This window comes from Aotus nancymaae, unplaced genomic scaffold (assembly GCF_030222135.1).
Source record: "Aotus nancymaae isolate 86718 unplaced genomic scaffold, 86718_ANA_hifiasm-v0.15.2.pri h1tg000067l, whole genome shotgun sequence".
Lineage (NCBI taxonomy): Eukaryota > Metazoa > Chordata > Mammalia > Primates > Aotidae > Aotus > Aotus nancymaae.
The window spans coordinates 24,890,161-24,915,289 of NW_026988482.1; the positions used below are offsets into that span (position 1 = coordinate 24,890,161).

The following is a 25,129-nucleotide window of genomic DNA, read 5'->3' on the forward strand; positions in this document are numbered from 1 at the left end:
TTGATAATAGCCATCTTAGTGGGTATGAAAAATATCTCATTGTGGTTTTGATTTGCATTTCCCTAATGACTTTGACGATCTTTTCATGTGTTTATTGGCTATTTGTATATCTCCTTTGGAGAAATGTTCAACCAAGTGCTTTGCCCTTTGGAAGTGATTTCTGTGTCTTTTTGTTGAGTTGTAAGAGTACTTTACATTTTCTGGATATTAATCCCTTATCAGATATATGATTTGTAAATATTTTCTGTAGTTATCTTTCACTTTCTTGAGAGTATCCTTTTTTAAAAAAAAAAAGAGAGAGAGAGAGTGTTAAGGTCAGTCAGGTGTGGCTCGTGACTATAATCCCAACACTTTAGGAAGCAGAGGTGGGCAGATCACTTCGGCCCAGGAGTTTGAGACCAACATGGCAAAACCCATCTCTGTGGTGGTACATGCCTATAGTCCCTGCTACTCAGGAGGCTGAGGTGGGAAGATCAACTGAGTCCAGGAGGTCGAGGCAGCAGTGACCCATGATACTGCCACAGTACTTCAGTACTCCAGCATGGGTGACAGAGCAAGACCTTGTCTCCAAAAAAAAATTTTTTTTTAAGTTTATTATATACCTATTAAGTAATTAAAACAAATGTTAACGGTGGTATTATTTAAAATAGCCAAAAAATGGAAATAACCAAAATGCCCATTAGCTGATGAATGGATGAACAAAATTGGCATATCCATACAATGAAATGCTATTTGACAGTGAAAAGGAATGCAGTACTGAATCATGTTACAACCCGGATGAACCTTGAAACTACTATGCCAGACACAAAAGAGCATACATTGCACAATTCCATGTCCCTAGGGGTAAGAATGGGAGGTGACTTCACTAGATTTCCTTTGAGGTGATGAAAATGTTTCAAAATTAGATTGTGGTGATGGTTGCACTATACATTTACTAAAAATCATTGACTTGTATGTGTAAAATAGGTATGTTTTATGGGTTTTGTTTTTGTTTTTAAGACAGAGTCTTGCTTTGTCACCCAGGCTGGAGTGCAGTGGCACAATCTTGGCTCACTACAACCTCCACCACCTCCACCTCCACCTCCCGGGTTCAAGCAATTCTCATGTCTCAGCCTCTTGAGTAGCTGGGACTACAGGCACATGCCACCACACCTGGCTAATTTTTATATTTTTAATAGAGATGGGGTTTCTCCATGTCGGCCAGGCTGGTGTTGAACTCCTGGCTTCAAATGATCCAACCGCCTTGGCCTCCCAAAGTGCTAGGATTACAGGCATGTGCCATCATGCCAGGCCTGTTTTATGGTATTTAAATTATACCTACTAAGATTAGGATCCTAATTGTGCCACTCACTAGCTGAAGTGTCACACACTTCATTCGTTCACATGTAGATATTCAGTTGTCCCAGCACCATTTGTTGAAGAGACTCTTCTTTCCCCATAGGCACTTTCCCAATATCAAAAATCAGTTGACCATAATCTACAGGTTTATTTCTAGATTCTCAAGTTTTATTCTGTTGATCTGTACGTTTACACACAGCAGTAGTTACTACAGCAGCTCTCCTGTAGTAGCAACCCTCAAATCCCAGTGGCTTAAAACAATAAACATATTCTTCACTCACATTACATGTCAGGGATTATGGGTTGTTTGCTGCAGTTCTGTTCCACTTGGCTTCTCATCCCAGCACCCAGGCAGAAGAAACAGTCTCAATATGGGACAGTGTTCTTCTGGCTAAGGGAGAAGTTCATTCACACAAACATTGGCTTCTAAAGCTTCTCTTAGACCTGGTGTAGGTCATGTTGACTCATGTTCTATTGGCGAAAGCAAAGAAGACACATGGCCAAGGATGACAATGGAGAACGGAAGTGTACTCACCCTATGGGGAGGCATGACAGCCTTTGGTAGTGGGAAGGGTATGTGTGTGTTTGTGTGTAATGGGCTTATAGTGACGGGAACAATGAAATAACTGATTATAGTGATCTTATTCAAGTGATTTAACCTCTCTAGACCTCAGTTTCCTCATCTACAAAATGAGGAGATAGTACTACCCGTTTCATGGAGTTAATTGGGGTTGTCAGGATCAATAAGTGATGACATATATAGTAGGCCAGATACATGGTATGTGCTATTTAAGAATTAGCCACTACTGGCCATGTGCGGTGGCTCACGCCTGTAATCCCAGCACTTTGGGAGGCTGAGAGGCGGCCGGATCACCTGAGGTCGGGAGTTTGAGACCAGCCTGACCAACATGGAGAAACCCCACCTCTACTAAAAATACAAAATTAACCAGGCGTGGTGGTGCATGCCTGTAATCCCAGCTACTCGGGAGGCTGAGACAGGAGAATCACTCGAACCTGGGAAGTGGAGGTTGTGGTGAGCCAAGTTTGTGCCATTGCACTCCAGCCTGGGAAACAAGAGCAAAACTCCATCTCAAAAAAAAAAAATAGCCACTGCCACTGTTGTTACTGTTTTCTCCTCGACTCCATCTGGCAGACGTACTCGCCCTATAAGGCCCTCATCAAATACCATTCTCTTTACCCTGGTTTCCTGCCAGCCAAGTTTCTGTCCCTCATGGCATTTGGAAGGTCAGTGGCAAAAGTTCAGGAGTTTCAGTGTTGGGCAGTGTGCTTGACTTTTTGTTCACATGTGCAGGCAAGACTAATTATATTCACATTAAAAATCTCTTCCCAGCTGGGCACGGTGGCTCACGCCTATAATCCCAGCACTTTGGGAGGCCGAGATGGGTGGATCACGAGGTCAAGAGATCGAGACCATCCTGGTCAACATGGTGAAACCCCATCTCTACTAAAAATACAAAAATTAGCTGGGCATGGTGGTGCACGCCTGTAGTCCCAGCTACTCGGGAGGCTGAGGCAGGAGAATTGCTTGAACCCAGGAGATGGAGGTTGCGGTGAGCCGAGATCGTGCCATTGCACTGCAGCCTGGGTAACAAGAGCAAAACTCCGTCTCAAAAAAAAAAAAAAAGATTGTCTCCTCCCTTATTCTGGGCTAGTGAATGTTCCCTTTCAGTATCTTTTAGATACCTGCCAGAGACATAACCTGCATCTCTTCCTCCTCCTACCTCATGCCTTGTTATCAGTGTTTAAGAAAGGAGTTGATTGCTGGGTGCAGTGGCTCACACCTGTAATCCCAGCACTTTGGGAGACTGAGGCAGGTGGATCACGAAGTCAGGAGTTCGAGACCAGCCTGGCCAACAAGTGAAACCCTGTCTCTATAAAAATAATAATAATAATAAAAATTTAAAAAAGAGTTGATAATTGAATTTTTGTCAGTTCTAGCCAATTGTGAATGAGGATCTCACAACCAATCCAGGCCCAGGTTTTGGGTGCAGACTGTAAATGGCCTTGGGATAATAATATTCTATAAACCATTTAACAGTAGTTTTCTAGGCATATTTCCTATAGTAATCTTTATCCAGGGCAAAAGCATTTGGGCTGCACCAGAGTCCCAGGTACCTGTTAGAAGGTAGCTCTCAAACAGTAGCTCATCAGATCCTGTCTGCCAGTTCTGATCAGTGGGGAATATCAGTTTCTTTTTTTAAGCTTTGAGGGGATCTGGGATATGGCTTGTTTCTTTCATTTTTAGGAGGTTTTACTTCGTTAGATGTACGTAGGTTTTTAAAAATGTTTTCTGTCAAATTGAATTCTTTCCTTCTTCCTTACAGTGTAAGGCAAGTATTGGTGGTCATCGATCTTCCTGTTCATTCTGCAAGAACCCAAGGGAAGGTGAGTGGCAGAAGTGGTAGCAGTTTTTATCTTGTGCATTGAGTAAAACAAATTTTTTATTTTTTTTGAGACGGAGTCTCGCTCTGTCACCAGGCTATCCTGGGTTCAAGTGATTCTCCTGCCTCAGCTTCCTGAGTAGCTGGGACTACAGGTGCACACCACCACACCCAGCTGATTTTTGTATTTCTAGTAGAAACAGGGTTTCACCATGTCGGCCTGGATAGTCTCAATCTCTTGACCTCGTGATCCACCCGCCTCCACCTCCCAAAGTCCTGGGATTACAGGTGTGAGCCACTGTGCCTGGTGAGCAAAACAAATTTCATGCTTTCCTTGGCTTTAAAGAATTATCATCCCTAAATCCAAGTTGATATACAAATCTTTTTTTTTGAGACAGAGTCTGGCTCTGTCACCCAGGCTGGATTGCAGTGGCGCAGTCTCGGCTCATTGCAACCTCTGCCTCCCAGGTTTAGGCAATTCCCCTGCCTCAGCCTCGTGAGTAGCTGGGATTACAGGCACCTGCCACCATGCCCAGCTAATATTTTTGTATTTTTAGTAGAGATGCGGTTTCACCATGTTGGTCAGGGTGGTGGGTGGTCTTGAACTCCTGACTCATGATCCGACCACCTCACCCTCCCAAAGTGCTAGGATTACAGGCATGAGCCACTGCACCTGGCCTACAAACCTTTTAAAAGTGCAGTTTGGGCTGGGCACGGTGGCTAACGCCTGTAATCCCAACACTTTGGAAGGCCGAGGCAGGCGGATCACCTGAAGTCAGGAGTTCAAGACCACCTGACCAACATGCCAAAGCCCCGTATCTACCCAAATTACAAAAATTAGCCAGGTGCAATGGCACATGCTTGTAATCCCAGCTACTCGGGAGGCTGAGGCACAAGAATCACTTGAACCCAGGAGTCAGAGGCTGTAGTGAGCCAAAATCATGCCACTGCACTCTGGCCTAGGCAACAGAGTGAGGGGGAAAAAAAAAAAAAAAACATATATATATATATATATCTCCGTTAGATGCCCAACTTAACCTGATCTGTTAGTAAATGATTTCAGATCTCAGTTTCACCAGAGGAAAGAGATGGGATTGTGGGCTCCTAGGCTAAAGTGGCTAAGTGGGCAGCTGACCAGAGGTCAGTATATTTTTATTTGGAATACATTTAAGGATTAAGGATATTAGGTTGGAAAAGAGTCTTTATGACATCAGTCTATGTGGCAAATCTTTCTCCCACCTCCACTTATTTGAAGTTATTAGGAATCATTTGCTCTGTTGTTTTCTCATTTACACCGTGTAAGCATTTCAGGATTTTCAAGAGAAAAACCTCTGTTAAAATAACAGTAAAATTATAAATTAGAGGCCAGGCGTGGTGGCTCATGCCTGTAATCCCAGCACTTTGGGAGGCTTAGACGGGTGGATCACCTGAGGTCAGGAGTTCAAGACCAGCCTGGCAAACATGGTGAAACCCCATCTCTACTACAAATAAAAATTAGCCAGGTGTGGTCGCATGTACCGGTAATTCCAGCTACTCGGGAGGCTGAGGCAGGAGAATTGCTTGAACCCAGGAGGCGGAGATCGCAGTGAGCCGAGATCATACCACTGCACTCCAGCCTAAACAACAGAGTGAGACTCTGTCTCAAAATATGTATATGTGTGTGTGTGTGTGTGTGTGTGTATATATGTATATATACACACACACATATATATACATATACACATATATATGTATACATATATATGTGTATACATATATATACACATATACACACATATATATATGTGTATATACATATACGTATATACACATATGAGAAAATAATCAGGATTTGGGGAACATGCTATTATTTTAGAGGAATGAAACTATCAGCTTTCAAGCACTTAACTTTAATGTAAATTTCTTTAGAGAAATTTTAGGTAGGCAACCTTAAAGAGTCAGTCACATGCATCTATAACAACGGTCCTGTAGTCATCCCTTAAGGAAAGCCACAGCATGACCATAAAATATAGTTCAGTGCAAGGATTCAGGTAGCCTTCTATTTGTTCCAAGGTTAGAATTCAATGTCCCTACAAGGAATTTCTTAGCTGGGCTTTTGACCTGTTGTGGAGATTTTACTCTGGTGAAGACTGAAAGGCAGGTGTTCTGAAAATCTTTAGGGAGAGGCTCTGTGTGCTCTCAAGACCAAACCAAAATGTGGGAAGGGGGATGAACAACTGAGATTTTTGCTTGTTGGGTCACTTTAGGTTAGGCAAAGTTGTGTTCCCCCACGCCCCCAACAAGAAAGACTTTTTTTCATAGCTATTCTAACAAATGAATAGATGGTTTAGGAAAACCAGTGGACACCATACCACTAACACAAGACAACTTTAATCTGGAAACCTATCGCTACTATTATAGAATCTCTATATTGCTCTCATATAATCTGTTTTTGAGCCACATGATTTCTAATGAACCCTCCAAGAATGAATTAATGACAAGAATGTGCTCCTAATTATAAAACAAACTATAAAGACAAATTATCCTGCTGTAGTAGGACATTTGAAATAAATTATTTATATTTTGAAAGACATCTGCCCGTTATGCTTATTTGTATGTAAATTAGCTACTTGCAGATAGGTCTCTTCCTAGCTTCACTGGAGAAGGAGGGCCTATCGTCTTATAGGATTTGTGTAATTGTTTGAGTACTATAACACTGGAAGAAACAAGGCTTCTAGACGTGTGTTTGGGAAATGTGTTTCTACCAAACCTTTTTTCTTTTTTCTTTTGTTTTTAAAACAAAGTTTCCCTCTTGTTACCCAGGCTGGAGTGCAGTGGCGTGATCTCGGCTCACTGCAACCTCTGCCTTCTGGTTTCAAGCAGTTCTCCTGCCTCAGCCTCCCAAGTAGCTGGGATTACAGGTGCCTGCCACCAAGCCTAGCTAATTTTGTATTTTGAGTAGAGACGGGGTTTCACCATGTTGGTCAGACTGGTATCAAACTACTGAGCTCTTGATCCGCCTGCCTCAACCTCCCAAAGTGCTGATATTACAGGTGTGAGCCGCCACGCCCAGCTCTACCAAACCTTTAGTAAGGGCCATATATGTTCGGTAATTTTGTCCCCAGAATTTGTTGTTATCATTGATTATAATAGTCAGGTTCAGGGTATTATTTGTTATATTTAAATGTTTGGTAGGTGATAGAGATTTCATAAGATTACATTTTTAAAATGCTTGGATAGAGTCTTCTGTGAACTGTTTCATGCCTTGTCTCAGCTTCACTTAAAATCTTTTGCCAGGAACTGTCAGAGGGCTTTTTATTAGGTATTTCTGAGACAATATTAAAAGCATTCCAGGCTGAGGGTGTTGGCTCATGCTTGTAATCCCAGCACTCTGGGAGGCCAAGGCAGGTGGATCACCTGAAGTTAGGAGTTCGAGACCAGCCTGACCAACATAGTGAAACCTCATCTCTACAAAAAATACAAAAAATTAGCTGGGTGTGGTGGCGGGTGCCTATAATCCCAACTACTCAGGAGGCAGAGGTTGAAGTGAGCCAAGGTCATGCCATTGCTCTCCAGCCTGGGCAACAAGAGCAAAACTCCCATCTCCAAAAAAAAAAAAAAAAAAAAAAAATGGCATTCTAATATGAGTATTTGCTGGCAGGGAAGAAGAAATTACAGTAGTAGTGTTTTTGTTGTTATTGTTGTTTTTTATAAAGCCTTCTAGGGATACTCTTTGTTTCTGTTCCACTAGTGACAGAAGCCAAGCAAGAATTAATAACCTACCCTCAGCCCCAGAAAACATCTATACCAGCACCATTGGAAAAACAACCCAACCAGCCCCTAAAACCAGCTGATAAGGAACCTGAACCCAGGAAGAGGGAAGAAGGACAAGAGTCCCGCTTAGGACATCAAAAGAGAGAAGCAGAAAGGTATCTGCCTCCTCGAAGGGAAGGGCCAACTTTCCGAAGAGACCGAGAGAAAGAGTCATGGTCTGGAGAGACACGCCAGGATGGAGAGAGCAAAAGTAAGTGGTTTGTCAGGGCATGTACCAGACTGTGACCATCACGGATGGAGCATAGATGGCCAATGTTGTGTCTGGGAGCTACCTGCTTTCCAGTACCCTAAGAGATTGTGCATGGCCTAATGACAGAGGCCATTGCTTTCTGTGGACCTTACTATACTCCTTAAAGCTATGCCCTTCAAATAGTAAATTGCTATATGAATGCAGTAAGGCATGATTTTAGATTTTTTTTTTTTTGAGATGGAGTCTTGCCCTGTTGCTCAGGTTAGAGTGCAGTGGCACAATTTTGGCTCACTGCAACCTCTGCCTCCGGGGTTCAAGTGACTCTCCTGCCTCAGCCTCGCAAGTAGCTGGGATTACAGGCATCCGCCACCATACCCGGCTAATTTTTGTATTTTTAGTAGAGATGGGGTTTCACCATGTTGGCCAGGCTGGTCTCGAACTCCTGACCTCGTGAACCACCATGCCCGGCCGATTTTAAATTTCTAAGTATTGGTGAATAAAAGTGTGCAGTATTTATTTGTTAAGCATTTCTTTACAGAACCAGACTTACTAGTAACATCTGTAGTAAAAAATGACAGACTCTTGAAACTTCAAAAATTTCTCTTTCTCTCCCTTTTGTTGCTCTTCTCCCATTTATGGTTGGTTCAGCCATCATGCTAAAGCGTATCTATCGTTCCACGCCACCTGAGGTGATAGTGGAAGTGCTGGAGCCGTATGTCCACCTTACTACTGCCAACGTTCGTATCATCAAGAACAGAACAGGCCCTATGGGCCATACCTATGGCTTTATTGACCTTGACTCCCATGCGGTGAGTTTCCTCCACCTTGGATTGGTCTAGGGACAGATGGCTAAAGAACCTTAAAGAAGGTTTGAGGGATTTCTTGATCATTTGAATTCTTGTGTGCTACCTTGTATCATAATCCCTCTTGCTCTCTCCTTTGGATTTACCATTCATTCAGGTGAGGTGACTGCCCTCAAAAATTAGAATCCTCTGTGGTTTTCCAGGTTCATTTTTGTCTTGTGTCATTTACTGTTTCCAACTTACTTGCTTGTGAAGAATCTGAGTACTGAATCCTTCAAGATTTTGGTGAACTTTCTGATTTATTTTGTCCAGCCACAGATGGTTTTATATTTGATGATAAAACATTTCCTCCTTTTCCTCAAAAGTATTTAATAGATCACTGTGGCTTAAATTTTTAGTTGTGGGACCCTTTTGTATGGAAGTAAGGTGAAAATAATAATGAAAGTCATTGGTATTTCTTAGATTTCATGCTCAAAAGTCACAAGGAACCTAGTAAACTGGAACTAATTGATGATAGTTACTGCGTAAAAGAAGAGGATTTAGGGCCAGGCGCGGTGGCTCCCACCTGTAATCCCAGCACTTTGGGAGGCTGAGGTGGGCGGATCACCTGAGGTTGGGAGTTCGAGACCAGCCTGACCAACATGGAGAAACCCCATCTCTACTAAAAATACAAGATTAGCCGGGCGTGGTGACACATGCCTGTAATCCCAGCTACTACTCAGGAATCTGAACCAGGAGAATTGCTTAAACCCGGGAGGCGGAGGTTGCGGTGAGCCAAGATCGCACCATTGCATTTCAGCCTGGGCAACAAGAGCAAAACTCCATCTCAAAAAAAAAAAAAAAGAGGATTTGAATTTCTGAAGTTTAGGCCAGAACTGACATCTATTATCTATTCTGATTCCTATTCCAATCAGTCCTTCATTAAAAGTTGCCTGTTTTTGCCAATATGCTCCTACTGTTAAAATTTTGACCAGAATATAATGTAGTAAATTTACCCTCTGAGGAGGAAAATTCATGTTCATTTCTCTTTCAAAGGAGAACTTTTCTGTCTTTGGATTCTGGCTTTTTCTGTCTCTGGGTTCAAGTGTGTCTTTGGTTCTATAGGAAGCTCTTCGTGTGGTGAAGATCTTGCAGAACCTTGATCCACCATTTAGTATTGATGGGAAGATGGTGGCTGTAAACCTGGCCACTGGAAAACGAAGGTAAGGCAGAAGGGTGAGGATCTCTTGTGCTGCCCCCACTTGTGTTTTTGGGAGGAAACTTCTTTTCCTGGCTGGAAAGATAGAAAGGCATGATGCTTTCCTAACGTGGACTGCTTCAGTTATGTGTTTATTAGTTTCTTTTTCTGAAGCCAAACTTGTTCTGACTCTCAAATTGTCTTCTTTCTTGAATAATACTTGGTACATTTGTCCTTTCCCTTTTGACTGTCTGGTATCTTTGGGTCCCAAGTGGCCTGGTGCAGTAGCGCATACTTGTATTCCCAGCTACTAAGGAGGCTGAGGCAGGGGAGTTACATGAGCCCAGGAGTTCCAGGCCGTAGTGTGCAATGATGATGCCTGTGAATAACCACTGTACTCCACCCTGGACAACACAGCAAGACCCCATCTCTTAATAAAAAAAAATGGTGGTACAGTTTTGGATGTGCAGACAGATCTCAATACATTCTTGCCCTTTGCAATCCTAGGAAAATGCTGTCCTGACTTTTCCTTCCCCTGACCTTGTTCATATTGCCATAGCCCTGAGAAATCTAATTCCTCTTTACTCCTTCACTCATCTTGACCCAGGAGTGGTAACTTGGAAATGGTCATATCAGAGAAAAAGGCTTACCAATATGGGCCATATCTTGCTCTAGCACACTCCACTTAATGGCTGTTTTGCTCCAGTCCTTGGCTTTTTATGAGTCTTACTGCTCCTTCCTTCAGGAGTATCTGGACCCCGCCCAACCTTCTTGTTGTCTAGGTTGGTTCCTTTCCTGCAAAATGGGGAATAGAGAATTTCTCAGTAGGAACTGTAGGATTAAGTACTTGTCAAGTGCCTTTTGGTAGCAGACTTAATTGTTGTGTTATCTGTTACAGAAATGATTCTGGGGACCATTCTGACCACATGCATTACTATCAGGTAGGGTGTAACAGGTGGGAAATCCTGTATTAAAATCCTCAGGTGACTGAAAGGGTGATCTTGAATTTTCTTCTGTGGGTGACTGTTAAGGTGAATGGCTCTTGGATAGTTCTGTAATTTTAACTTACCTTTCTGTGATAGGGTAAAAAATATTTCCGAGATAGGAGGGGAGGTGGCAGAAATTCAGACTGGTCTTCAGATACAAATCGACAAGGACAACAGTGTAAGTAACCTTCGTTTTATTTCCGTTGCTCTCTTTTGCTTGACTTGCCACTCATTACTTGACATCTGTGATCACAGTTGGCAAGATCTGCTGTTGACTGAGGGTGCTCATCCAGAGAGAGAGACATCTATAGATGCACCTATTTGTGTTGGCCACCCTAATTCTTGGGTTGTTCTTGATGAGTCTCCAGTAAGGGTTTCATCAGACAGAGACTAACATTGGCTCTGATCTTGTTACGTTTAGCATCATCTGACTGCTACATATATGATTCTGCTACTGGCTACTATTATGACCCCTTGGCAGGAACTTATTATGACCCCAATACCCAGGTGAGTTTGGGGCTTTTTTTTTTTTAAACTCTGTCAATGATCCTTTTGAGAAAGCTTCCATAATTTGCTACTTTGAGGATTTTATTTCCTGGATTATCTGGATGCTCATTGCATGAAAAGTGGAAAGTTTAGATCTATGGAAACAGAACTTGATTGCCTATATGGAAAATCAGTGCCTTGTGGCAATACAGGTAAGAACAGTGTTGCTCTTGAAAAAGTGGACAATGGGTGGTCTGAATGTTTCTTGGTCCCTCCAGTGGATTTTTAGATTGATGTGGACTCATCTTAGGCTTGTAAGTAAAAGAACTGTTTCTTCCCCTAGAAGGGAACTATGCTTCTTAGACCTGGAATTGCTGGGAAATGGAAACATTCTGTAGACTTAATTATTTCCAACTGTATCGCAGCAAGAAGTCTATGTGCCCCAGGATCCTGGATTACCTGAGGAAGAAGAGATCAAGGAAAAAAAACCCACCAGTCAAGGAAAGTTAAGTAGTAAGAAGGAAATGTCTAAAAGAGATGGCAAGGAGAAAAAAGACAGAGGAGTGACAAGGGTAAGAGGACTTGTTAATCTGTTGTCTTTTGCCACGTAATTACAGATTAAAATGTAGGAGGTATAAACATAGGATATCTAGATTTGCAATATGCAGTTACTTTAAAAATACTCTGTCAGTGAGTATTTTTACCTGGTTTTGGCAGGTAAAAATTACCTGGTGTAGTCAATTCACTCACTTCTTATAGCCCATAGCAACTCTCTCTTTGTTTTTTTGGTTTGTTTTTTGTTTGTTTGTTTGTTTGTTTTAACACTCTCTCTTTTACAAATGGGAAGAAACTATGGATGGTAGAACAAAGTGACCCAGCTTAAATCCTAACACCTCAGCTCCACACATTTTCACTTTTCTACATTCCCTTTTTAGTGTTTGACTCTATACACATTTCACTAGTTGTAATTATAGCAGGGGGTACTGTTTAATCACTTTTAATCATAAGTATTTTTTCCATGGTTCTATAATACTCTATTGTTTTTAATGGCTACATGGTAAAAATTCACAGAATAACTATCCTTCATTGTCTTCATCTCTCCTGCATTATTTGTCTTCTCTTTGTAATCTTTTCTTTTTCTTTCTTTTCTTTTTCTTTCTTTTCTTTTCGAGACAAGATCTTCCTCTCTCTCCCAGGTTAGAGTGCAGTGGCATGATCATAGCATACTATAACCTCAAACTCCTGTGCTTAAGCAATCCCCCCACCTCAGCCTCCCAAGTAATGGGGACTACAGGCATGAGCCACCATGACCAGCTAATTTTTGCTTTTTTTAGAGACAGGATCTCACTAGATTGACCAGGCTGGTCTCAAACTTCCAGCCTTAAGTAATCCTCCTGCCTCATTCTCCCAAAGTGCTTCAGTTACAGGCATCACCCACCTTGCTCACCTCTTTCTAATCTTATACTGTCATAATATGTAACATGTAGCATTTTATTTTCTTCTTTTAAATTACTTCCTTATGGCACATTTTCAGAATCAGAGATAATAAACATTTTTACATCTAATATAAAATCAAATTATTAGGCAGGGTTCATGCCTGTAATCTGAGCACTTTGGGAGGCCAAGATAGGCCAAAAATACAAAAAAAATTAGCTGGCTGTGGTGGCTCATGCCTGTAGTCCAGGCTACTCGGGAGACTGAGGCAAGTGGATTACTTGAGAGCCCAAGAGATTGCAGTGAGCTGTGATTGCACCACTACACTCTAGCATGGACAATGGAACCAGACCTTGTCTCAAAAAAAAAAAAAAAAAAAATCTGCCAGCATGGTAGCTCATGCCTGTAATTTCAGCACTTTGAGAGGCCAAGGCAGGTGGATCACTTTAGGTCAGGAGTTCAAGACCAGCCTGGCCAACATGATGAAACTCTGTCTATACTAAAAATACAAAAATTAGCCAGGCATGGCGCACACCTATGGTCCCAGCTACTTGGGAGGCTGAGGCAGGAGAATCACTTGAACCTGAGAGGCGGAGGTTGCAGTAAGCTGAGATCACACCTACCTTGATATTAGTTATGCATTAGTGAAAATGGATGAATTTGTTTATGGTTCAATTCATAACATCTTTTTTTTTTCCTTCTAACACTGTTAGTTGTTTAGAGATACAGAAAAGAGAAAAGAGAGTGTGTTTTTAAGAACTTAGAATCATACTTGTTTAATATTTGGACTCTGCTTCACCCACTTAATCTAACTGTAGTCCCAATCATTTGTAAAATTAAGATATTAAAGCCTACATAGGCCAGGCGCAGTGGCTCACGCCTATAATCTGAGCACTTAGGGAGGCTGAGGCAGGGGGTGGATCATGAGGTCAAGAGATTGAGACCATCCTGACCAACATGGTGAAATCCCATCTCTACTAAAAATACAAAACTTAGCTGAACGCGGTGGCACTCACCTGTAGTCCCAGCTACTCGGGAGGCTGAGGCAGGAGAATTGCTTGAACCCGGGAGGCGGAGGTTGTAGTGACCCCAGATCGTGCCACTGCACTCCAGTCTGGCGACAGAGTGAGACACCATCTCAAAAAAAAAAAAAAAAAAGCCTATATAGGAGGATCATGATAAAGTCTGAAGAAGACAATGTGATATATACATGCCTCCTCTGGTCTGACATACTGTAATCATGCAATACATACTAATGTTATATATTACATTTTATTTTTTGAGATAGAGTCTTGCTCTGTTTCCCAGGCTGGAGTGCAGTGGTACGATCTTGGCTAACTGCAGCCTCGACCTCCCAGGTTCCAGCATTTCTCCTGCCTCAGCCCCCACAAGCAGCTGGGATTACAGGCCCACACCACCATAGCCAGCTAATTTTTTTAGTAGAGACTCGGTTTCACCATGTTAGCCAGGCTGGCCTTGAACTCCTGACTTCAAGTGATCTGTCCACCTCAGCCTCCCAAAGTGCTGGGATTGTAGACATGAGCCACCATGCCTACTGATGTTATATATTTTAAAGGTTCTTTATTTCAAATTCACTATAGCAGTGTTACAGATTTTTCTGTAATGTTGAATTAGGAGGTTTGGAAAATTAACCTAATTTCAACAGGGTTAGCTCTTAATCAGGTTTTTTTTTGTTTTTTTTTTTGAGACAAAATCTCACAATCTCACTCTGTTGCCCAGGCTGCAGTGCAGTGGTGCCATTGTGGCTTACTGTGACCTCTGCCTCCTGGGTTCAAGCGATTTTCCTGCCCTAGCCTCCTGAGTAGCTGGGATTACAAGCACCTGCCACCACGCCCAGCTAATTTTTGTATTTTTAGTAGAGACGGGGTTTACCATGTTGCCCAATCTGGTCTCAAACTCCTGACTTCGGGTGATCCGCCCACCTAAGCCTCCCAAAGTACTGAGATTACAGGTGTAACCCACTGCACCTGGCTTTAATCAATTTTTTGTTTTGTAACAACAAAACATTGTTTTGTTTCCAAGACGGAGTTTCGCTCTTGTTGCCCAGGCTGGAGTGCGATGGTATGATATTGGCTCACTGCAACCTCTGCCTCCCGGGTTCAAGTGATTCTCCTGCCTCAGCCTCCTGGGTAGCTGGGATTACAGGCCTGTGCCACCATGCCCAGCTAATTTTTGTATTTTTTTTTTTTTTTGAGACAGAGTTTTGCTCTCGTTACCCAGGCTGGAGTGCAATGGTGCGATCTGGGCTCACCGCAACCTCCGCCTCCTGGGTTCAGGGCAATTCTTCCTGCCTCAGCCTCCTGAGTAGCTGGGATTACAGGCACGCGCCACCATGCCCAGCTAATTTTTTGTATTTTTAGTAGATACAGGGTTTCACCATGTTGACCATGATGGTCTCGATCTCTTGACCTCGTGATCCACCCGCCTCGGCCTTCCAAAGTGCTAGGATTACAGGCGTGAGCCACCGCGCCCGGCCAATTTTTGTATTTTTGATAGAGACAGGGTTTCGCCATGTTGGCCAGGCTGGTCTCCAACTCCTGACCTCAGGTGATCTGCCCGTCTCGAACCTCCCAAAGTGCTGGAACTACAGGTTTGAGCCACCATGCCCGGCCTTAATCAGTTTTTATGAGTGAATATCATATGAGAGTTACCTCTGGTCTGATCAGTTTCAGGAAAATGCCAGTGAAGGGAAGACCCCTCCTGAAGACGTCTTTAAGAAGCCCTTGCCTCCTACTGTGAAGAAGGAAGAGAGTCCCCCTCCAGTAAGGCCAACTTTGATCCCCTGGGCTTAGGGCTGGGGATGGGGTTGGTTCTGAGTGAGAAAGAAAGCTCAACAGCTGATGTTGTCCTCTGGGATTGGTCTTTTACCTCACTGTGTCTCCTGAATAAGGATTTCCATTTATTTTGAGTACAAACATGAGATAAAGTTTTTTGTCTGCTAATGGGGACATTACTGCAGAAGCAGAGGCAGTTGTCTGCCCTCTTTCTCTCTATCCTATGCCATTCTTTTTTTTTTGTCTTTTTTGTTTGTTTCATTTTTTTTATCCTATGCCATTCTTAACAGACGAGATGCCTAGTCCTTTTTATCATCTTGTTCTTGTCATTTCTCTAAATCACCAAGGAAACCCATTTTACCAGCCTCAGTGTTTCCTGCCTTTTGGTGTCACACAAGATATGGAGTACCTGTGTGGTCATTTTTTATAGTTTCTGCCTGGACAGAGTGAATGATGCTAATATTGGTGACCATTTTTTAGATGTCTTCAAGCGCTAGTCTCAATCTAATCACCAGTGATTCCGATTGAATGCAATTATACAACAGTAGTGACCATGCATTATTTCCTTGTTTTGATTTATGGTAGACCAGTGACTATACATCATTATTTAACAGTTCCTATAAGGTACTCTTTTTCTGCTCCACATTATTAATTCAACTCCTTATAGCATCTCTCCTAACCATGTCTTTGTTTTTACCTTTCATATGAGCTAGATCTGTCTACCCAAATGCCTATCAATGCAGTTGCTTTTAGTTTACTTCCTAAATCCTCTTTGCTAGAGTCTTGATGAAAGTCATCTTTTCTTCCTCCATGAGTTACAGTAATTTGGAGGTATTTATCTCTTCCTCTTTGTAATTTTTAACCTCTTAACTGTTACTGTTTTCTGTGCTTATTCTCCGTTCTCTTCCTTCTCACATTCTGTTGCTAGAGTCACTTCTAAAGGAATCTCTCTTGTCTATTCTCAATGTGCATGGAGCAAAGCCAAGCTCTGGCCATGTTGCTTCCATCTGGGAAATGAGCAGCATGGTTAGTGAGCCTATTTTTAACCCAATTCATTATTCCATCTGAAAGAGAACAAAGAAATGAGAAGCCCATATCAGAATATCCAAAAAAATGGACCCCAAAATATAGGCTGAATTTGATACTGATCCCTGGCCTTCTCCTTCCAGCCTAAAGTGGTAAACCCACTGATCGGCCTCTTGGGTGAATATGGAGGAGACAGTGACTATGAGGAGGAAGAAGAGGAGGAACAGACCCCTCCCTCACAGCCTCGAACAGCACAGCCCCAGAAGCGAGAGGAGCTAACAAAGAAGGAGAATGAAGAAGACAAACTCACTGACTGGAATAAACTGGCTTGTTTGCTCTGCAGAAGGCAGTTTCCCAATAAAGAAGTTCTGATCAAACATCAGCAGCTGTCAGACCTGCATAAGGTATTAGAGGAAGGACCTATATCCTTTCAAACTGTTGACTCTTATTCCTGATGGGCATTATAGGGAATAAAGAAGCTTATACAGGCCAAGCATGGTGAGTCGTACCTGTAATCCCAGCACTTTGGGAGGCCATGGCAGGTAGATCGCTTGAGGTCAGGAGTTTGAGACCAGCCTAGCCAGCATGGTAAAACTCTGTCTCTACTAAAAATACAAAAATTACATGGATGTGGTGGCACACGCCTATAATCCCAACTACTTGGGAGTCTGAGGCAGGAAAAGCGCTTGAACCTGGGAGATGGAGGTTGCAGTGAACCAAGATCACAACACTACACTTCAGCCTAGGTGACAGAACAAGACTCCATCTTAAAAAAAAAAAAAATGAAGAAGCAGCAGCTTATAGAATCCTTCCTCAGCACATATCAGCTCCAGTTCCTATCATTAAAACAGTCCAATTCAAGAATGAATTGCTCTGGATTAAGGTTATGCCCACCTTCAGAGAACTTCCATTTGTAGACCCAAGCCAAGCATTATGGCTTTGGCTAGGGTGGCAAATATGAAAGTTGGGTAGGAAGAGAAAGGGTTGTGGAATAGGACACTTACTTGCTGGGTTTCTCATCTTAGCTCTGTCATTAACGTTGCAGTTGGACCTCAGATAAGCCTCTTTTCTTCTTTGGTTCTTTTAACTTCAACTGGTTCTATCCAGCTCTGACGGTGTGCAGTTTTCACCATAGGCGAATCAAATTCTGCCATTTCTTCATGTAGTGAATATTGTTATGAGCCAGAGCACAACAGCTATTCTTGGGATGTTAAACTGACAAACATTGGTCTTCCCCTGCAGGATTCCCATTTATATGTACAGACCAAGGATCCAAATTATGGATAAATAAAATCTCTAAATGGACTCACATTCTCAGAGCAATTTCAGAATGAGAATTTCACACCCCTTCTCTGATAGACATTGCAAGAGCAGGTGATGGGACTAGATTTAGACTTTCTCTGAACACAGAACTCAAAGTTTCATTTAGCTAAAAGCTGAAAAGCTCTGCTTTTGGTAATAGGTACACTACTTTTCCCAGCCATCTCTGTGGAGGCTCTGCAAAGATAGGACTCTGAAAAGCTCCTCCTGATAATCCCTGAAACAAACTACCTCCCATGTCCCTTTGACTTGAAATTCTGAATTACCAGACTGACACATTGGAATTTCACCCATCTGGTATAAATGCTAATAAATGGCCAGAGAGATAAGTAATTGTCGGCCGGGTATGTGGCTCACACCTGTAATCCCAACACTTTGAGAGACCAGGGCGGGTGGATCACCTGAGGTCAGGAGTTTGAGACCAGCCTGACCAACATGGTGAAACCCCATGACTACTAAAAATACAAAAATTAGCTAGGTGTGGTGGCGCATGCCTGTAATCCCAGCTACTCAGGAGGTTGAGGCAGGAGAATCACTTGAACCCGGGAGGTGGAGGCTGCAGTGAGCCAAGATCGCACCACTGAACTCCAGCCTGGGCGACAGTGAGACTCCGTTAAAAAAAAAAAAAAAAAAAAATAGTAATTGTCAAAAAAGAGGAGCCACAGGTCTGGTGAATTCCCAAATTGAACTGATCACAGGACAGTGGAAAGTAGACTGTAATACTTTTACTTTCCTTAGGTCGTCTACTACAAAGAACTACCACTTCATGTATGAACTGCTTTGGACTCCTTAGGTTTCATACATATGCCTTGTGTAGTGGAGCCATGTGTTAGGAGTTGCAACTCTCAGAGCAGTCTGTTGGAGCCCTGGGGGGGCTCCTTTTCATGTTTCTCTGGGGGTTTAAACAGTGACTCATGTCTGGGAATAGTAGGCAAAGTGTGGGTATTTGGTTTTTCTTTTTTTTTTTTTTTTTTTTTTCTTGAGACCCTCATCTTGGAAAGGCATTTGGTTTTCTTCACTGGTGTGCCCACATCCTCTCTCCCATGATTTTCACCTTAGATAAAGAGGTAAACCAAATATTTGTTTCCCACATCTTGGAGCTAAGTAAAATGAAACTCCCTTTTATGCCATACCACATAACTAATCTGTATGATAAGACCAGTTAGGGATTGTTGCTTGCAGGGTATAGTAATTTAGTAGAGCTGGTCAATCAAAAGAGCTGCAATCCAAAAGCAATTATTGAGGAAGGCCTAGAAGCATTTCTAGGACCATTGTTTCTTAGACCTATACTCATAGAATTGCCTCTCTTCTCAGCAAAACCTGGAAATCCACCGGAAGATAAAACAATCTGAGCAGGAGCTAGCCTATCTGGAAAGGAGAGAACGAGAGGTAAACTTTGGTGACCTGTTGTTACTCCCTTGACCTCAGCTCTTTTTTGCTTTCTGATACAGACTTCATAGGCTGTGCTAATCCCTCCTTATAAGAAGACGGAGAATAAAAGAGGCCCCACAAGATAGTATATACATTTGCCAAAGTCTATAATACATCAAAATAGGTGCTTTTTATTATTTATAAATTATACCTCAATAAAGGTAATACCTTTTTTTTTTTTGCACCCCCCATCCCCAAAGGTGATATCTTTTTAAAAGGTGGTGTTAGGGTCTCCAGGTAGATAGCACTCCTCTTTCCTGCTCAGCTTTTAAGTCAATTGAGTTAATGAAAGAGTGTTGAATAGGGCTGCTGAAATAGCATCTTTTACTATTAAAGGCTAAGCTGGAGGAAGTAGCTTAGGTGAGAGTCAAATGAACTTACTACCTCAACCACACAATTAGGGTGACTTACCTATCCAGTCACAGGCTTCACTGGCCTCTCTTAAGATGGTTAAGAACCCACCTATGGGTCAGGCGCAGTGGCTCATGCCTGTAATTCCAGTACTTTGGGAGGCTGAGATGGGCGGATCCCTTGAGCTCACAAGTTTGAAACCAGCCTGGGTATCATGGCGAAATCCCATCTCTACAAAAAATACAAAACTTAGCTGGGCTTACTGGTATGTGCCTGTAGTCTCAGCCACTCGGGAACCTGAGGGAGGATGGCATGAGCTGGGAGGCAGAGGTTGCAGTGAGCCGAGATTGTGCCATTGCACTCCAGCCTGGGTCATAGAGCCAGACCTTGTCTCAAGAAAAAGAAAGGAATCTACCTGTGGAGAGCCAGGCACAGTGGCACATGTATGTAATCCCAGCAGTTTGGGAGGCTGAGGTGGAAGGATCACTTGAGCTCAAGAGTTCCAGCCTGCAGTGAGCTATGATCACACCCCTGTGCTCCAGCCTGGGTCACAGAACAAGTCCCTGTTTCAAAAACAAACAAAAGAATCTACTTATGGAGAACTATTGGAGATAATGAATTCACAAACTGAACTGGCCATAGGACAGTGGAAAGTAGATTGTAGTACTTTTCCTTTCCTTAGCGTTGTCTACTACAAAGAACCACCTCTGCATGTAAGAGCTTCTTTGAGGCTGGGCTCAGTGGCTCACGCCTGTAATCCCAGCACTTTGGGAGGCCAAGGCAGGTGGATCACGAGGTCAAGAGATCGAGATCATCCTGGCCAACATGATGAAACCCCATCTCTACTAAAAATACAAAAATTATCTGGGTGTGGTGGTACATGCCTATAATCCCAGCTACTTGGGAGGCTGAGGCAGGAGAATTGCGTCAACCAGGGAGTCAGAGGTTGCAGTGAGCTGAGATTGTACCACTGCACTCCAACCTGGCGACAGAGCAAGACTCCATTAAAAAAAAAAAAAAAAGCTGCTTTGGACTCCTTAAATTTTATATATATCTCCGAGGGCTTGTGTAGTGGAGAGCTTGTGTATTTTACCCTGCTTCTGTGTATTTTACCCTGCTTCTCAGAAGGGGAAAAGGCAGTTGAACCAAGCATGCCAACTTATTCTTTCCAAATTTTTAAGTCAGGGAAGTCACTGCTTTACCTAGACGAATATGTAAAGGAGTGAGAGATTCCAGGAGTTACTAAGTGAGCTACCTTCACTTAAAAAGAAATAACAGTGGCTCAAGCCTGTAATCCTAGCACTTTGGAAGGCCGAGGCGGGTGGATCACGAGGTCAAGAGATCGAGACCATCCTGGTCAACATGGTGTAACCCCGTCTCTACTAATACAAAAAATTAGCTGGGCATGGTGGCGCGTGCCTGTAATCCCAGCTACTCAGGAGGCTGAGGCAGGAGAATTGCCTGAACCCAGGAGGCGGAGGTTGCAGTGAGCCAAGATCGCGCCATTGCACTCCAGCCTGGGTAACAAGAGCGAAACTCCGTCTCAAAAAAAAAAAAAGAAAGAACAGTAATAGGGTAAAACTTCCCCATTCCCCATTTCCCTCAGGTGGAAATCTCAGGTCTGTTCTTTTGCTTACCAACAGGGAAAGTTTAAAGAAAGAGGAAATGACCGCAGGGAAAAGCTCCCGTCTTTTGACTCTCCAGAAAGAAAACGGATTAAATACTCCAGGGAAACTGACAGGTAAGACAGGAACTCTTCATTCACCCTAGGCCTCAAGGCCTAATGATAAAACCACCTCCTTCTTCAACTGTCCTGCTGTTTTTTGTCTCAGGAGATGATGTTATCAGGAGTAGATTTTGTCTCAACTGCTAGAACATGAGGTCTGTGCCAGCCTTTTGACTGTATTTATACAGGGAATGTACATGGAAGGTTGGCCGGCAGCTTCACCTACCCAAAGCCAGGGCTGGAGTAGCCATGGTGGGGACACTTTCTGTCTTTATTAGTAATACTGCACTCTCTTTATGGGCCTGATAAGAATATCACATTCTTGGGCTTTTTCTCTAGGGAACCTCCATTCTCACACTTAGGTGCTATATAAATGGTTGGCTGCTGATGGAAATATATGATCTGTAGCTTCCTGTACTTGTTTTAAATCAGCTAGTTCCCAAGTTGTAAGCCCAGAGTTATATAGAATTTGTTGATAACCCACTGAATACAGGTATTGTGCTAAGTACAAGAAATACTCAGGTGAGCAAGACATGTATTATCCTTGAGTGAACACAGAATAGACAAAACTTAGGTGATGGTGTATCTCATAGGGCAGACACAGAAATCAATGGGGAAGGGAAGGGCATTTCAGGGAACTTCATACACCAGGGATACAAGAGCTTATGAGGTGCTTGAGGAGTTGCAGATAGTTTGATGGTCCTGAACACTGCGGGTACGTTGTTGAGTGACCGTAGATAAGCCTGGGCCAAAAGATGCAGGCCAGTTCATGAAGTTCAAACACCTTGCTAAGGCTTTATCTTAAAGGCAGTGGAAGGTCATAGAAGAATTTTAAGCAGGGTATTGACCTAGCTTTGCATTTTGGAGAGATTACTAATTATGTAGAAGATGAGTTTATAGAGAGACTAATGCATTATGCAAATTCTGTAGTAATTCAAATGAGAGATCACGATTGCCTGAGTGAAAGTCATGAGTCTAGAAAGGAGAGTGGCCTATAATCCCAACAAAGGGATGCTGTGGAATGAGGATCTCTTGAGCCCAGGAGTTGGAGTCCAGCTTGGGCAACATATGGAGAAGGGAGACCCCACCTCTATTTTTCTAATAGAGTGTGGATTACAGATAGGTGTCAGATCCACCAGTCTTTGTAATCACCTAGGAAAAGGAAAAAGTCACTGATGAGGTCTCTGGTGTCTGTTGGATAGCTAGGAGAAGAAGGGACAGTAAAGGCCTTGAAAAGGGCAATTTGGGTACAAGTGGGTGCATGAACAGGAAGAGAGGTGTAGTCCTTTAAAGGCCTTGAAAAGGGCAATTTGGGTACAAGTGCATGAACAGGAAGAGAGGTGTAGTCCTTTATAGTCCTTTATAACGAGAGAAGTGAGCCTGCCTCTATGTTGTCAGCCTGTGGGAAAAGGGAGATGATTGACAGAGCAAGGCCCGAGAGAGAGACAGAGAGAGAGAGAGAGAGAGAGAATGTGTGTGTACACACACACACAACTGGAAAAGTTTTCATCTAAAATACTTTCTTACTGTGTAGAGTGAACCCTGATATTTTTATTCAAGTCTAGTCTCTTCATTTTTATGAGTTGTTACAGTGGGACCATTTAATGTGACAGTCTTACTGGGTTATTCTCTGCAATTTGAAATATAGTGGACTACTAGGATAAGGTGAACAAGTCAGCCATGAGGAGGAAAGACACCTTGGCCTTGAGTCATCTGGGGACAAGGCTTAGGTGGAGTACAGAAAGAGGCTGTTCTCCATTCTCAGCACCCTTCATGCCATAATCTCCTGGCTCTTCTCCTTCCTAGTCACTTTTTCTGCTCCTCTTCCTTTTCTGGGTATATCCAGGTATTCTTTAAGACTCTTCTCTCAGTGCTTCTTTAGTCTTGCTGCTCTACCTCTTGACCTGGGCTTTCTAAGGTACCCATGGCCTCAACCACCACCGCAGTAAGAAAATCTCCTGTATTATTATTTCAGAGTAGCAGCATCATAGCATCACTGTCTACATGGTCTGATTCCATCTTCTTCCTTTATCCTGTGTCCAATTAGTGGCCAAATTCCTAACTAATCTTGCCCTATGTCTTTGTCTGTTTTATGATACCATAGCAGAATACCACAGACTGGGTAATTTATAATGAACAGAAATTGATTTTAACTCATGCTTCTAGAGGTTAAGAGGTCCAAGACTGAGGAGCTGCATCTGGCTAGGGCCTTCTTGCTGTGTCATCCCATGCTGGAAAGTGAAAGAGCAGGAGAGCTTGGGCAAAAGGAGAGGTTGGGAGAAGGCAACCAGACTCCTCCTTTTATCAGGAACCCACTCCCACAATAACAGCATTAATCCATTTGTGAGGGTAGAGCCTTTATGACCTAATAACTTCTTAAAGTTTCACCTCTCAACACTTTTGCATTGGGGATTATGTTTCTTTTTTTGGTGGGAGGAGACAGAGTTTTGCTTTTGTTGCCCAGGCTGGAGTGCAATGGTGCAATCTCAGCTCACTGCAACCTCCACCTCCTGGGTTCAAGCAATTCTCATGCCTCAGCCTCCCGAGTAGCTGGAATTACAGGCATGTACCGCCATGCCAGACTAATGTTGTATTTTTAGTAGAGACGGGGTTTCTCCATGTTGGTCATGCTGGTCTTGAACTCCTGACCTCAGGTGATCTGCCCACCTTGGCCTCCCAAAGTGCTGGGATTCCAGGTGTGAGCCACCACGCCCGGCCCAGGAATTACATTTCTAACACATGAACTTTGAGGGACACATTTATTATTTATTTATTTATCTATCCATCCATCCATCCATCCATCCATCCAAGTTGGCCACTCCTGGATAGGGACACATTTAAACCACGGCATCTCCCATTCTAGTCCATCTCCACACTGGACTCCTACTCCCAGTCTTTGCTCCCACTGTTCTTCAGTCCATTCTCTACCCTGGCACCAAAATGACCTTTATAAAGAGAAATCTACTCTTATAACTTGTCTTTTTACAAACCATGTACCTTGCCTCTGAGGAGGCCTTAGCCCCAAAGTTTGCCTGAAGATTGAGGTTTGGATACATGATTTAGCTTAATGTTCAAGGTGTTTTACAGTCCGACCCTGTGCAGCCTTTTTTAATTTCTTTGTTCTTTTTTTTTGAGACAAAAGTCTTACTCTGTCACCTAGGCTAGAGTGCAATGGCTCAATCTTGGCTCACTGCAACCTCTACCTCCTGGGTTCAAGCGATTCTCCTTCCTCAGCCTCCCAAGTAGCTGGGACTACAGGCATGTGTCAACTAATGTTTGTATTTTTAGTAGAGACGGATTTTCGCCATGTTGGTCAGGCTGGTCTCGAACTCTTGATCTCAGGATCTGCCCACCTCCCAAAGTGTTGGGATTACAGGCATGAGCCACTGTACATGGCCACCAAGTAGCCTTACCTTTGTCAGTTTTTACTACTCCTCTCTTGGACAAATTGTCTTTCGTATCTCCTTGGTTGTGTCCTCCTTTTCTTTCACACTTTCTATTTCACAAACTCCTCATTTCGAGATCCAATTCAGATGTATCTTCCTGTTGAAATTCCTGTAATTTTCAGTGATTCCCCTTTAGAGTTTATGTTCCTTCTACTGTATTTCTATAGCAGACATCCACTGTTGGCTACATTCATGGTTCAGCTCTCTTCAGTGTTATTTAAGCATCTCTTGACATAACTTTTGAGAACTTTCTTGTGAACAGGGCCAAATCTTGGTAGTCTGTGTACCCTACAACAAAGCATAGGTATCAGGCACTCAGAGGTATTATTTAATATGCTTACTTAATAAGAGGCAGATCTAAATCAAGAGGACAAAGATTTTATATTAGGCTCATAAGCAGATCAC

At 42.9% G+C, this 25,129-nt stretch overlaps 1 protein-coding gene across 10 annotated transcripts in view; it reads left to right on the forward strand.

Moving 5' to 3' along the window:
* RBM6 (RNA binding motif protein 6) overlaps positions 1 to 25,129 on the forward strand; it is a 134,266-nt gene that overhangs the window by 106,742 nt on the left and 2,395 nt on the right. For 9 of the 10 annotated variants that reach the window (XM_064367116.1, XM_064367117.1, XM_064367119.1 and 6 more), the window contains 12 exons: positions 3,684 to 3,744; positions 7,471 to 7,743; positions 8,392 to 8,552; positions 9,651 to 9,748; positions 10,622 to 10,664; positions 10,806 to 10,887; positions 11,131 to 11,216; positions 11,621 to 11,767; positions 15,317 to 15,412; positions 16,594 to 16,854; positions 19,085 to 19,159; positions 21,196 to 21,293. In XM_064367116.1, the coding sequence (XP_064223186.1) occupies positions 3,684 to 3,744; positions 7,471 to 7,743; positions 8,392 to 8,552; positions 9,651 to 9,748; positions 10,622 to 10,664; positions 10,806 to 10,887; positions 11,131 to 11,216; positions 11,621 to 11,767; positions 15,317 to 15,412; positions 16,594 to 16,854; positions 19,085 to 19,159; positions 21,196 to 21,293 (1,481 nt within the window). Of the gene's footprint in view, positions 1 to 3,683; positions 3,745 to 7,470; positions 7,744 to 8,391; positions 8,553 to 9,650; positions 9,749 to 10,621; positions 10,665 to 10,805; positions 10,888 to 11,130; positions 11,217 to 11,620; positions 11,768 to 15,316; positions 15,413 to 16,593; positions 16,873 to 19,084; positions 19,160 to 19,219; positions 21,002 to 21,195; positions 21,294 to 25,129 lie in introns of those variants that run through there. The other variant, XM_064367118.1, reaches the window with a different exon arrangement.